Raw genomic sequence first — 15403 nt, 5'->3', positions numbered from 1 at the left:
TGGCTTCTACTTATGTACACAATTTGGCATTCCACTAGTGGATGATTTTTTTATTTTTTTTCTCAGCATAAATATTTGCTCCTCAGACTGCTTATGTGAAAGATAATTTTTTTTTTATATCTCTTTCATTCTATTTTTAACCAATTGAAAAGTGTATCCTAAAGTTGTTAAGTCTCTGCCTTTGCATCCAAGGCTATTCCTGATGCTGCACATGTGATCAGTTATACCACCAGCATTATGGTGGCTTGACAGTTTGGCTCAGAGCACAAACAACTGTGACAGTCATCATTCACGGAATGTCTAGAATATAACTGTTTTTGGAAACAGTTAAATCAATGGATTTAGTTTTACTTTAGGAGTGCTTATTCATGTTTCTTTTACCCGTGGCATTAAAGACAATTTGGAAGTACAGCATGAATTCTTGGTAATTTTTAATGGTTGTTCTGTCTGGAATGTGACCACATGTAAAGAATAGCGCTATTCAAACACCTCCAGTTTGTCCTTCTGTCTGTTCTCCTCCCAGAGTGGGTGCCAGGCCCTCCATAAACACATCTCACTCATTAAACAACCACAAGAGCAAATCAGGAGGCATGCACCACATAGATCAGCCACGTCCACTGATAAGCTAACAGAGGCTTCAGCTACAGTGCCTGCATCATGGCTGCCCCATCCCCACCGGGCCTAGTTGTAGAGGTCCTCTATGTGATGTGCGCCCCCCGGCTATGTACACAGGGAGCTGCAACTTGGCTTGGGTGCCCCCATAGCAAGCTGCTTGCTGTGGGGGCACTCAAAAGGAGGGAGGGACCAGGAGCACTGAAGAGGCACCCGAGACAAGGAGGATCCAGTCTGCCCTGTGCAAATCCATTGCCCAGAGCAGGTAAGTATAACATGTTTGTTATTTTTATAGAAGAAAAAAAACAAAACTTTACAAATCACTTTAAAGTGGTTGTAAACCTTTACGTATACCCAGTGAATTGGCTAGCATCAGGTGATACACAGAGATGAGACAAATCCTCCTACTTAAGGTGTATCTGTTTATCTATAGCCATTTCTTTTGTATAGCCTTCTAAAACACAGACTTCCCCACAGCGTCTCTGATCTCTGAAAATCAGGGGGCGGGGATCTAAAATCTGGAAAAGTCAGGAGCACTTTGAGCCCTGATTGGAGGGAAAAGTCACATCCCCTTGCTGAACTTTAAAGGCATCCCAGTCTTAGTCCCTAGGGTTCAACATTGAGTTGGCCCACCCTTTTCAGCTATAACAGCTTCAGTGGTGTAGCAGTTGGGCAGCACAGTGGTGTAGTGGTTAGCACTTTTGCCTAACAGCAAAAAGGGTCGCTGGTTTGAATCCCAACCACGACACTACCTGTCTGAAGTTTGCATGTTCTCCCTGTGCATGCGTGGGTATATATATATATATATATATATATATATATATATATATATATATATATATATACATATATATATATATATAAAGGAAAACAATTTAGACTTGAGTTAGGCTTTAGGCCGCTATCAAAATGAATACTATCACAGTGATAACGGCAGCAAAAATACTACTGTGATAAAAATATAATGCAAAAAAAGGATTTGGCACTCATTTGGGCTAAATTATCTACATAGGGGCATTGACTATTATTTATGGATATTCTCCGCACTGAATACCTTACAGAGGAAAGTAGGAACACAAACTAAAGTTACATCTGTTTGACATCTTTTGTGTTATTTTTCTTATATACTGTTTTATGTGGAGTTGTATCAAGAGAGAATGAACACTAGCATTCAGTAACCATATGTAGCAGGAAGAATAGATCAGTACAGACACTTATTATCAGGTTATTGTGACAACATATCTGCACAAATTCTGGGCTCTGCACACATTTAATAGATCACTTTTTAGTTGATATTGAAGTTGAATTACTGCATCTAAACTGAACCTACTGTAACTAGAAGCTACATCACATTTATCACATGCAAACATATGGATGCCCTGCAGATGGCACCAAACTAAAAAACTGCGCAGAGCTGATTTGACATATTTAGACTAATATTTTGAACCAAACGCATTCAAACTTGTGATGTCGAAAAGTACTAAACCCACAACAGTAAAACCAGTCTGTATATGCAGTATAGCACTTGTTATACTCACTGTGGAACTTAAGGGATTAATCCTCTGCATTAGGTAAAAAGGCTGTTTTATTTTGTATGCACAGATCCTCCTCACCCTGCAATGTCTACCTTGTAAACAACAGGCAAGGTAGCCAACCTCAACCTGCACATGCTCAGTTGTGTCTTTTATGCTGGAGAGAACAATTTCTTGTTCTCAGAGCTAGCCAGGTCACATGATATTGACATCACATATATAGTGAAAATCTACTCCTTCCTGGGCTCTCAGCACTGGAGAAACTGTGCAGTTTATCACTGAACGTGGCATACAGATCATCCAAAAAGGAATATAGTGGCAGTATTTTAATGTAAAAAGAAGATTTATAAGCTGTGGGTACTGTGGGGGGGGGGGGGGTTTAACTATTTTCATATTACTGGGTTTAGTAACACTTTAAAGTTTAAAAAAAAAAATGGTTGTATATTTTCTCATAGAAAAGTACGCACTATTTGTAATTACTTGAGAGAAAAAAGTTTAAATAAAGGTAAAATTAAGCTCATGGCAAACAAAAAAAGGACATAAAGTCACCACAACCAATTTAAAAATCACATTTAAATTTGTAGTATAAAACTGATGAAAGGCTGTTATAAGTTACTGCACCTTAGCCTTCAACACTGCTCTAAAGCCTCGTACACACGATCGGTTTTCCCGTCGGGAAAACAGCCAGGAGAGCTTTTGGCCGGGAAAACTGGAAGTGTGTATGCTTCCTCGCTGTTTTTTCGTCGGAAAAACAGACGGGAATCCCGACGGGAAAATAGAAAACCTGCTCTCTATTTGCCGTCAGGATTCCCGGCGGCTTTTTTTCCGCCAGATTTACTAATACTCTATGGGAAACACTGCGAGGCAGTGCCCATGGAGCATACACACGGCCGGGATTCCCGACCAAAGCTCCATGGCAGTTTTTCTGCCAGGTACTCTGCTTTCCCCTCGGTTTTCACGGCTGACTTTTTACCGCCGTGAAAACCGAGCTTGTGTACAGGGCTTAATTGTCAGCTATAAGCCTGTCATTGAGAAATCTTGCTACTTTTTCTTCATTCTTGTCATACTATAGATACAGTTATTACCCAACTAAATTATTACTACAAAGATCAGCGAGTTAACCTTACCTAAATATTGCCCTTTCCCCGCTCTGAAGGGTGGTCCCAAAGGCCCTTTAATCATTGGATTCATGTATTTCATTTGAGGGTATGCTCCTCCAGCTGGTCCACCTCCAGACACAGATCCCACAGCAGCCACCAAAAGGAATAAAGTGCTACGTCCCAGGGACATCTTGAAATAAATCTGCAAAGGGAGATGGAGTAAAACATTGATATTAATATCTTCTTCAATGATGCCTCAAGCTTTAGACTGCAATAAACGTCCTATTATCTAGTAAAATTGCCCACCCTGGGTATTCACTCACTTGCAAGACCATGTGGTCAAGGTTTTATACATTATAATATATGCATTAATAATTTGTGGTCATGGACAAGGTGCACTCAGTACAAGAGCTTGTGCATTGTTTAAGGCTACTGGATGGTGGCATTGTGGTCAGTGGCTATGTAAGAGCTTTGAGGGCATGGACCTCTCTTTATTTGTAAATTGGGAGGTATGACACTGAAGTCCACTTTTTTATTGATAGGAAGCCCCATTTTACCACGTTAGACTCACAGCAATTTTACTTTTTAGCACTCGCATAATTTACCCTTAAAAGTGACTCTAAAGTGACTCTATTTAAGGTCATAGGGCCAGATTCACAGAAGAGATACGACGGCGTATCTCTGAAACGCCGTTGTATCACTCAGAGTATCTATGCGACTGATTCATAGAATCAGTTACGAATAGATAGCCCTTAGATCCGACAGGTGTAATTGTCTTACACCGTCGGATCTTAGGATGCAATACCTCGGCCGCGGCTGGGTGGAGTTTGCGTCGTATTCCAGCGTCGGGTATGCAAATTAGCAGTTACGGCGATCCACGGCGGTTTTCGCGGTCATTACGTCGGCGCAAGTCTTAGTTTCCCGTCGCAAAGTTAAGCAATCTTTTTCATTGCTTAACTTTACACCAGCCATGTTAAAGTATGGCCGTCGTTCTCGCGTCGATTTTGAATTTTTTTTTTTCGTCGCGCCGCCGTAATTTCCCGCAACGCACGTCTGTAAAATTGCGAACGGTGCATGCGCAGAACGTCCGGCGCGGGAGCGCGCCTAATTTAAATGGTACCCGCCCCATTTGAATCGGGCGTTTGCGCCGGACGTGTTTACGATACACCGCCGCAAGTTTACAGGTAAGTGCTTTGTGGATCGGGCGCTTAAACTGAAAACTTGCGGCGGTGTAACGTAAACGGGTTACGTTACACGGCCGCAATTCTACGTGAATCTGGCCCTATATTTCTTAACTCAGAAAAGTACCTTCTATTGCTTTCAACCTCCACCAAATTTCCATCATATGATGTCCACCCAGGATGGTAGTGCTCCCACCCAGCTGTCATTTTACAATAGGTTGGGTGGAAAGTGGTTAAGAAGTGGATGTGTATGGATTCTTTTTGGAGCAGAAGGAGATTTTTAGTGTCACTTTATGTTTTTTTCAATCTGTAAGAAATCCATTTCAATTCTAGATTAGTTTATATTAGTATTTTTTCCTGATAATTTTTTTTTTTTAATCATTAATAAAACTATATAACCCATATATTAAATATCTATCTATAGATACAGTACTGTGCAAATGTTATAGGCAGGTGTGAAAAAATGCTGTAAATTCAGAAAGCTTTCAGAAATAGACATTTTAATAGTTTATTTTTATTGTAAAATTAATAAAAAAAAGCAAATGAACAGAAGAGAAATCCAAATCAAATCAATAGGTTAGAGACTCATCTATACCTCTATTCTCTATTAACCATTTACAGATATTGGGCTGATGATTATAAATTAAATGTGGTATGTAGAATGTCTGTGTACATAATACAATATAGTACTCTCATTTCTATATTTTTTTTTAGTACAATATTCATACAGTACCGTATATACTTTTTCGTTACAGTTTTTATTCCTTATGGTCAGTACGGTTCCCATGTCTGCCTGGGGGCGACCATAGTTGCCTGTATTCTGCCACTTGGTTGGTCCAGTGGTAGAGACTATTGAATGGACAGCCGCACTCCAAAAAAACTTGAAGGTTGTCTTTATTGTAAAACAAGTAGAAAATGCACTACAAAGCACAGCAAAAATAGGGATGGCAGCCTACGCATTTCACACTATCAATTAGTGCTTAGCCATGATTAAGCGCTAATTGATAGTGTGAAATGCGTAGGCTGCCATCCCTATCTTTGCTGTGCTTTGTAGTGCATTTTCTACTTGTTTTACAATAAAGACAACCTTCAAGGTTTTTTGGAGTGCGGCTGTCCATTCAATAGTCTCTACCATTTGCCTTGTGCATTGCCGGCACCCTGGATCTCCTGAGAATACAATGATTGCTAAGCATACCCACCTGGAGCGGTAATTTCCTTTTCCCACTTGTTTGGTCCAGTGGTTTTACATATCTGGGTAAGATTTGGGCCCCTCACTCAGCAGCCTGTGTTCTTTAAGCATTGTTATTTCTTGCTCTTTTCCGTTTTTCATATCATGTTGTATTATATTATTTTATGTGTTCTCATATTATTGATAACATTTACTCCCAGACCTCCTGAGGAAGCAGTCAACTGTGAAACATGTCAAGAAACATTGACTACACACATGGTCCTTCATGTTACTGATACTTTTAGCTTTTCACTATACCTATGGGTATATGACTATCAACTATGTTAGGAGCGGCGTTTCAGCCACAGGTAAGTAATGCTGTTATATGTATGTTTCTGTAATATCTATTCTATACAAATTGTTTTTACATGATTGTAATAAAAACTTGATTGATTTTAAAGTGTTACTAAACCCACAACAGTAAAATAAGTCTGTATATGCAGTTTTTATATGCTTGTTATACTCACTGTGGAACCTGAGGGGGTTAATCCTCTGCATTGTGTAAAAAGTCTGTTTTATCCTGGATTCTCTGATCCTCCCCTTCTTTTACTGTCCCCAATCCATCTGCTGATAGCACAGAGCTCTAGGAGTTATGCTGCACATGCTCAGTTTGTTGTGTTTTGATAGAGAGGTTTTTTTGGGGAGGGTGCATGTGTTTGGCACAGGGCCAATCAGCACTATCAAGACAGAGGACGAGGGGTCATGCGGCCTCATAGGACAGTCAAAGGAGAATGAGAACTCCTCCTACAAGCTTTAACCAGTGCTCGGCCACACACTGATAGAAGTCACAAGACTGCTATATGCTGCTGATAAGAAAATATATTTATCAGTTTATATTTACTAAAACAATTGCATTTCCATGTTCTGTGTACTGTGGCAGACCAGATATAGTGAATGCAGGCTCCTGGGTTTGGTAACATTTTAAAGATTATGGTTGTAGTATGTCTAAAGTGGTACCAGAAAAATCCATTCCTCACATCTACTTTTTCTTTAGTTTAAATCAATATTGGTGTAACTTGCACACAATTTTTGAAGGAGCTTGGTATGTATTAAATCCTTCTGTCTATTTTGAAATCCCAGACAGACTTGATGATTTTGAGATTGGGGCTCTGTGAGGGCCAAACCATCACTTCCAGGACTCCTTGTTCTTCTTCTTCACACTGAAGATAGTTCTTAATGGCATTGGCTGCATGTTTGGGGTCATTGTCCTGCTGCAGAATACATTTGGGGCCAATCACACAACTCCCTAATGGTATGGCATGGTGGATAAGTATATGCCTGTATTTCTCAGCATTGAGAACACCATTGATCCTGACCAAATCTCCAACTCCATTTGCAGAACTGCAGCCCCAAACTTGCAAGGAACCTCCGCCATGCTTCACTGTTGCCTGCAGGCACTCAATATTGTACAGATGTCCAGCCCTTAGTGAACAAACTGCTACAGCTAAATATTTCACATTTCGACTTATCAGTCCGGAGTACCTGCTGCCATTTTTCTGTATCCTAGTCTCTATGTTTTCATGTCCTGGACTTGGACAGTGGATATCTGTGGTTAACAAAATCAATAAGATTGAATGCCTCACAGTGGCCATACACAGAAAAGAGGAAACATTTAGGAAAACGTGATGGGCCTCCCCTAGTTAGCCGATAGCCGCATTACTGTTGGCAGGTGTTTGTTTTTGACCTCTGTGCCAATGCTTGACTCTCCAGTTCTCAGCTGCAAAACAAATTTGGGACTCCTCTCTCTACCCCCCTTTTTTTAAAACATTCCCATTTTCCTATTTGCCCTTTCCCCCCAGTAGCTCCTATGGTAGCATCTATCCATCTTTTTGGTATTAAAATTAAGAACCTACACCATGTTTCAGCAATGCTTAAGAGTACTTTTTTTAAGTTCAATGTGTCTGGCTTGACACCATTTCCTAGTTGTTAAGCAGAGTACGGTCACCCCAGGGGAGGCTACTGGCTTACAACAACTAGACCTTTGTGGCCCCTATGCTTATGGTGTGGAATATTTTCTTTTTGATTATCTGTGCAAGAAGCTGTGCTGGATGGTGTAATAAAATACTTATGAATGAAAAGGTGTGCAAGTGTAAGACATGATGCTGGTTTGAAGCCAAAGGGTAGTCACACCAAATATTGATTAGATTTAGATTTTTCTGCTGTTCGCTCACTTTGCATTTTATAAATTGATAAAAATATTAAATATTAAATTTGAATACATGTTTTTGAAAGAATTCTTACTTTACAGCATTTCTTCACACCTGTATAAGGCTGGTTTCACATATGTGCAGCCACGGTTCCCAGCATGGGGTCCAGTGTGTTTCTGTCCACTAGTTCAGGTGTGATACGGGTCTGAATTTTTGCCTGAATCGAACCCAAAAACACACAGGACCCTTTTTTAATTTGCTCCGCTGCTTCCCAGGACATGTGTGAACCGACTCCATTGATAGCTGGTCACACTCGCCTGTCATGCAAATTGGAAACCGCATGCAATTCGCACATATGTGAACCCAGTCTGAAACTAGGCAGGTGTATTTATATAATAAATATCTATATAGGCCCAGATTCACAAAGACTTACGCCGACGTATCTACTGATACGCCGTCGTATGTCCAAATATGCGCCGTCGTATCTATGCGCTGATTCTCTAAATCAGATACGCCAGAATTGTGGCAAGATACGACTGACGTAAGTTTCCTACGCTGTCGTATATTGGGTGCATATTTACGCTGGCCACAAGGGGCGCTTCCGTTGATTTACGCGTATAATATGTAAATGAGCTAGATACGCCGATTCACGAACGTACTTGCGCCATCACTGTAATCTACGTTGTTTCGTAAGGCGTTTTTACGGCGTAAAGTTAAACCACCAAAAAGCCGTCGGATTTTACGTCGTTTACGTAAGTCGTACGTGAATGGGGCTGGGCGTAAGTTACGTTCACGTCGTACGCATTGAGCCGTTGTATCTTTGGGAGTATTTGCGACATGATTCTGAGCATGCACGCGCATGCGCCGTTCGTTCGGCCATGTATTTACATGGGGTCACGCTTCATTATAATACTACACGCCCACTGCCTTGCTACTTTGAATTAGGCGGGCTTACGCCGCCCATTTTACGTTACGCTGGCGCAAGAAAGGGAGCAAGTGCTTTGTGAATACAGTACAAGCCTCTCTATGTTACGTCGGCGTATCGCATATCAGATGCGCTACGCCGCTCTAAAGATACGCCGATCTCTCTGAATCCGGCCCATCCTGTATAAATATCTGTTTATTTACATAAGCAAACTTAGAGGCCAGTAATTGCATTGCCAGGGAGAGCACGTTTGAAATGGTTTCCTCCGGGGTTGCATTACTTTGGGATTGCGTGTGCACATAATATGATGAGTGGACTATAAAGCCTTGCAAACCTCTGTTCTAACATTTGATAATTACATTTTTGTTCTATACTTACAGTAGATATCTAGTTACTCAAGCCCCACAACTCTTGAAATGACCCATTCAAGAAGACGTCATATCTTTCATGCATATAGTAATAGATGTAACAAAATGTCTTTCTTTTAGAATTCATAAAACTTTTTAACTAAGACCACTAAATCCTACTTGCTTAAGTTTGAGTAAAAAAACAGTGAACTAAGCCTTGGATGTAGGTAAAATGGCTTTGCAGTATAGCTGGGTGGAGGTGCAAAAATGTATGTGTGTTTTTAAACTTTTTAAAGCACACATGTAGTGACTGAAATATTACATCTGGGAAAAGTCTGTGTCTGGGTCAGAATTCAATGTTGGCAACCTTTTCAAATAACAGCAGGAGGAGTCCCAATATGTATCCACTTTTACTAATAGCACAGTGAATAAATAAGATTAAAATTTTTACATTTGGGAATAATTTAAGCATATAAACTCATATCAGAGACTAGGTTTGTAGCTGGGTTTCATAGGATCAAGATTAATCTTTTCCCGGTCATCTGTCTCTTCAAATATATTAGTTATCTAAATACCCTCTTTGTGTTTTTTTATTTTATTTTCACCTAGAAGATACACTACCTCGGACCTGCTATAGTACATTTGTAGCACCCTCTACTTAGAGCAGGTAAATTTAGCTAGCTAAAATCTAGGCCTGTTTGTTTTGATCTGTGGGGCTGGGAGTGGCCTAGAGTAGGCTGGTGACTCCCAGCTGGTTTCAACTTTCAGTTACTTCCCTGCTGCATCTAGAGGCTTCTAGAAGAGAGAAGGGGAAGAGAGGTGGAGTTAGCTGGGGTGTTCTAAGGAGCCTTGACCAATCTCCCACCTGGATTGGCAGGGGGCAGGCCTCCTTAGGTACCCAAAGTCAGCCCCACTGGATAGGATTTGTCAGGTGGAAGAACTGGGAGATGGAGTACTAGTTGTCGTGGTCGTTGAGGAAGCTCCCCAGTCTGGGGGGGGGGGGTGACCTTGGGCCTGGAGCTCGGGAGTGGAAGGGACCCTTGTTCAAACCACAGGGGCGTCCTGACCAGGAGCAGGAGAGGACAGTGGAGAGTACTGCCAGGCAAATCTCCAGGAGGGATCCACCAGGTGTTGGCAAGTGACCCGCAGCCAGGAATGCTGGGGAGGTATGCTGGAGTGGAGTGGGAGGATGCAATCTGAGAAGAATGTAGCGCCAGTGAAGACTGTGGTGTCATGGGTAGTGGAAACAGGCAGCTGCAGCCAGGAGGGTTTGCAGGGCCTGAAGAGGGCTGACTGGGGTCAGTAGTCTACCTAGGGCAGCTAGCACCAGAATTATCCGTTTGTTTCTTACTACACCAAAATGGCCCATGGCCCCTGCCTGCAAATGGCTGTTGCTAAGGCCTAGCTGAATCCATAGTCAGACCTAACCACGTGCTAACTGTGCTAAAGAACTGTGCTGGAGCAAGAGTTGTGCTGGAGAAAAAAGAGTATATATACTTTGTCTTAAGCTATGCAAATCTTTCTGGGTATCCCATAAATTCGTTAACACCATCCAAGTTCTAATCCCTCAATAAAATTAAAAACAAAGATAATAGACTGTTGATTGTCTTGGAGTGTATGGGTAGGGTGACAGGTGGACCACAACACTTAGCAGCCCCTATGGGAGTAACGCTACACATTTTACACTAAAATCCAGGCAGACAGAAAAGTCACACCTTAAAGTGGATGTAAACCCCATTCATAAAATCTGACTTGGGAACATATATCTGTAGTGATTACTTATACATCACCAAAGCCCTAAGTCCTGTGTCTTGTTGCTGCTCCGTTCCTTTGTTATTAGCATGATAAGTTCTGACATGCTCCCAGACACAGGAGATAAAAACAGCTGGAAATTTGTGTCGGGGACGGAACCTAGAAATAGATAAGCAGAGAGCTTGTCCATTCACAGTACAGCTCTGCAAGTTTCCTTGTTCCTCTGCACATACCCATACCTGCAATGTTTCTACTTTCGTTAAAACCAGCTGTAGAAATGTAGATACTCTGTGGTTTATTTACTGGAGCTGGAGAGTGCAAAATTAGGCCCACTTCTGCATAGAAACCAATCAGCTTCCAGGTTTTATTGCCAAAGCCTAATTGAACAAGCTGAGCTTATAAGCTGATTGACTACCATGTGCAGCTGCACCAGATTCTAAGTGCACCAGTTTTAGTAAATCTACCCCTCTGTGCATTCTTTTCTGTTGACTTGACTGCTATTCTTTAACCTCTTCCAGACAGCCCACCACATATATACCATTTTAAGGGAGGCCCGGCTGTGCAAAATCACGTACCTGTACGTGCTTTTGTGCATGCGGTGTAGGGGGTGCGCGTGCGCCGCTGGAGTGCTGCTTCCGCTGTGATTGTACAGCGTGGGAGCTAATTAGCGACCTGCCGATCATTCTGTGGAGAGACGGAGCAGCGGTGTGCCTATGTAAGCAATCCAACCCGCTGATGTCTCAGGGTGCAAAAGAGAAATCTTGTGTTTCAGCTAAGCTAAAACACAATCTCTCTTTTCCTCCAGTGTATCCATTCCCCCTACAGTTAGAAAGCACCTCTCAGGCACACACCTAACCCTTTAATCGCCCCTGGTGTTAAGCCCTTCCCTGCTAGTGTCATTTATATAGAGACAGTGGATCCCCACGCTTCTCCCTCTTCATCATTTACACTTTTAGGGTGGACAGGATCAATCCTGATAGGTCAGTGCTGAAACTGCTTTATGGCCTACAGCTGAGTCCTTAGACTGTTCATTGTCCCAAATTACCTCTAGAGAGAGACTATGGGGAAGACTGACCTCTCATTGTTTTGCTAATCATTCTTTGGGGTATCCTTTGCCCTAACACCTTTCCTGTTAAAGACCAGGATCGGTGCCACTGTGTGCAAAATGAGCTGCTCAGTGTAGGTAAGTATGACATGTTTGTTATTTAAAAAGGGAACCTTTAATGTCCCTTTAATGCATAGGATGTATTACGGTGAAAAAACACGAACCTTTACAACCCCTTTAAATACATTTTGAAAAGACCTTATACTGAGGTATTGGAGCTGGAGTACATGGACTGGTGCTTGTGGTGGTGTGGAGTGGCTTTTTTGGAGAAACCATCACTCTGCTATTAATAAGCAAGTGACAGTGTAATTCAGGGGGTTTCACTTAAGTGTAGTGGTTTCCAGCCAGGAAATACTGTTGTAGAACTTGGTAGTCCATTTTTACTACAAAATTGTTGCCTTTGCAGGGTTTCCACCAATATTTCAAACTCAAACAAAATTACATCAGGCTTTCTGGCTCCCTCTTGCAGTGCTGCTACCCAGGCCTAAGCCTTTGGTCTGATTCCTCAGACCATCTCCCAGCACCACTGTGCTCACAACTCTGCACCTCCCTCTCTAGCAGCTCTCTTAAGCCTCATACACACGATCAGTCCATCCGATGAGAACGGTCTGAAGGACTGTTTTCATCAGTTAACCGATAAAGCTGACTGATGGTCCGTCGTGCGTACACACCATCAGTTAAAAAAACGATTGTGTCAGAACGCGGTGATGTAAAACACAACGACGTGCTGAAAAAAACGAAGTTCAATGCTTCCAAGTATGCGTCGACTTGATTCTGAGAATGCGTGGATTTTTAACCGATGCTTTTGCATACTAACTATCGATTTTGACAGGGCTGTGGAGTCGGAGTCGGAGTCGAGGAGTCAGGGGAAATTTTGGGTACCTGGAGTCGGAGTCGGCAAACAATGCACCGACTCCGACTCCGACTCCTACTAAATTTAGATTGGAATTAAAAATAAAAAAAAAGCAAGTTTAAATGTCCCAATTCACAAAAAGTTATAATTAATGACTTCTCTACTGTAAGAATAAAGACCAATGCATGCAGTGCCTCACGTAACCGCAAAACGAACACGTTAAGTGACCGTGAAGAAGCATGCTTTTCATGTGCTTCACTATATGGCACGCAACGCACAATTAGGAGCTGCAATACTTATACTTTCCATAGTGTTGTGTTCTGCTTTTACAGGGAACGCATGTTAGAGAACCAGTAAGTGTCCAAATAAAAAAATTCCAACAGGAGTTTTTATAAAGCACTAAAAGAAGTTGAAAAGTATGATCGCTCATCAAAACTTACTGTTGAAGAAGCCATCCTTGTTTATCCAGAGATCGTTAGTGATGTGGCCAGAATAGTTACTGCAATGCCACCCACCCAAGTCAGTGTCGAAAGATTATTTTCAGCCCTAAAAATAATAAAGTCTGACTTAAGAGCCTCTATGAAAGAGGATCTGGCAGAGGCAATTCTCTTCCTTAGAACTCTACATTGAATTGATTTGCATTTGCTAAGCCTAGAACTACATTTCAAGATTAATATAAACCATTTCTAGGTTTTGCAGATTTTGTTTTTGGTTCATTATAGATAAGCTTTGTTTTTGTTCTAAAACAACCAAATAATGTGGTTTGTATTTTTGAACTGGTAAAGATCCTGTTCCTGATGTTTATGCCTGCTGCTACTATCCAGTCACTTGATTGTTTTCATTGTGTTTGTCTTTTGCTTAAACTGTGCAGCCAGTAGTCCTGTGATAGGTTGCGTTTCTTTCACTCAAGGAATGTATAAAATACATTCGCATATTAATACAGAGGAGTCGGAGTCGGGGAGTCGGAGTCGGAAGTACATAAAACTGAGGAGTCGGAGTCGGAGTCGGAACATTTATCTACCGACTCCACAGCCCTGGATTTTGACCTATCGGTTAGGCGTCCATCGGTTTCAATTTTAAAGCAAGTTCTCATTTTTTTGACTGAAGGTTAAATAACCTATGGGGCCTACACACGATCGGTTTGGACTGATGAAAACGGTCCTTCAGACTGTTGTCCCCTGGCGATCCTATCGTGTGTACGAGGCCTTACTCTTCTGGCCCATGGCTGGTCCTCTGGGCAGGGGACCTCCTGGCTCCTACTTGGAGCCCTAAATTACTGTCAGGTTCTTGTTTATTGGGGCTGTGTACACCTGAACCCAGCCTGCTGATCTCTGGTAAGACCTGGACATAGGGTTAGAGGCTTAGTTTCTCCCAAGACTCTTTGAAATCTCTGGTTTCTAGAACCCACTCTGGCATTTACAAAACCCAGAGAAAACACACATAACAATCACTAAGGAGCCTCTCAATTAGCATCCTTGAAAACCCTGCATGTCAGGGCCCACCTTTATCATACATTAGAATACACGTATTAAGATACAGAATTTATGTATTTTTAAAGATTCTATGGAAGGCTATGTCACTAGTCAGATAACCCTCTGAGTTCTAAAAATAAATGGTGTCAAGTAAATTTGCTTTGTGCTCCTGTCCCCTCAACTTAACTAGGTATGAACACTTTCCAGATTCTGCTAACTAAAATATTTGTGTTCAAACTGTAGTTTTTCACACATCTGTCAAGCCTCTGACATTACAAAAAGCCACCAATGCTGAAGAAAAGTCAAACAATAGACTGGGTCACAAAATGACCTTCACCCAGCCCAGTAAAAGAGAAAAAGTTGGCTAGGGCCCCTGGCAGTCAAGCTGTTAACTACAGTATTCATTTAGATCATTTAGTTTTATTTGTAATAAAAGTCTATAGTGAGAGAACATAAACAGAAACCTCATTTTCTTTCATGTCAAAGGCCCTTAGCGGTAAAATGATTTTACATCAATATTTCTCTGAAACTGGAGCCTGACGGAGAATTTGACGAAGAAGAAAGGAAGAGAAGAAAGGAGGGAGTGTGGTGGGCAGAATTCGAAAAATCAGAAAAAGAAAAATATTTTTCTACTGTCTAAGAGAGTCTGGGTCTTTAAATGTTCGCAACTTGTTTAATAAGCAAATGACAGCTGACAAGACAATTCAAGTTAAACATTTGTCAAACACAGTCACATGCATAAATATACACATATGTACAGGAGGAGGGGGCTTACTCATTGGTTTGGAGGGAGTTACTCAAAAGCTTTTTTTTACCAATCCATTTAACCTCTTTCCTGCCAGATGAACGCACTGGAATTCTATAGAAATATTTTTATAATTATCATACAGGGTGGCAATATGTGCATTTGATATCATGTTTTGTGAGGAAAGTGGAAACATTTTGCTTCTTGATGGAATTTAGTTCTGCTTTAACCGCTTGCCGACCTTGTAGTGCATATGTGCGGCCCCAGGAAGGGTATGCCTTAAATAAAATAAAGAAAAAAAAAATCTAGATTTTGTTGCAATAGTTTTGTGGCAAATAATATGACACTCACTGTGGGGAGTACAAACAATTGCAAAAGATCTCTAGTGTCTGAATTTTTTTTTT

General features: G+C 41.4%; 1 protein-coding gene across 1 annotated transcript in view; it reads right to left on the bottom strand.

Moving 5' to 3' along the window:
• Window positions 1–15403, bottom strand: part of COL8A2 (collagen type VIII alpha 2 chain) — a 215048-nt gene that overhangs the window by 45892 nt on the left and 153753 nt on the right. The window contains exon 3 of the mRNA XM_040337324.1: window positions 3272–3446. Coding sequence (XP_040193258.1) covers window positions 3272–3434 — 163 coding nt within the window. The 5' untranslated portion in view covers window positions 3435–3446. The remainder of the gene's footprint in view (window positions 1–3271; window positions 3447–15403) is intronic.

Source organism: Rana temporaria, chromosome 2 (assembly GCF_905171775.1).
Source record: "Rana temporaria chromosome 2, aRanTem1.1, whole genome shotgun sequence".
Classification (NCBI taxonomy): domain Eukaryota; kingdom Metazoa; phylum Chordata; class Amphibia; order Anura; family Ranidae; genus Rana; species Rana temporaria.
The sequence above is the reverse complement of the archived record's forward strand: the minus strand, read 5'-3'. Positions and strand labels throughout refer to the sequence as shown.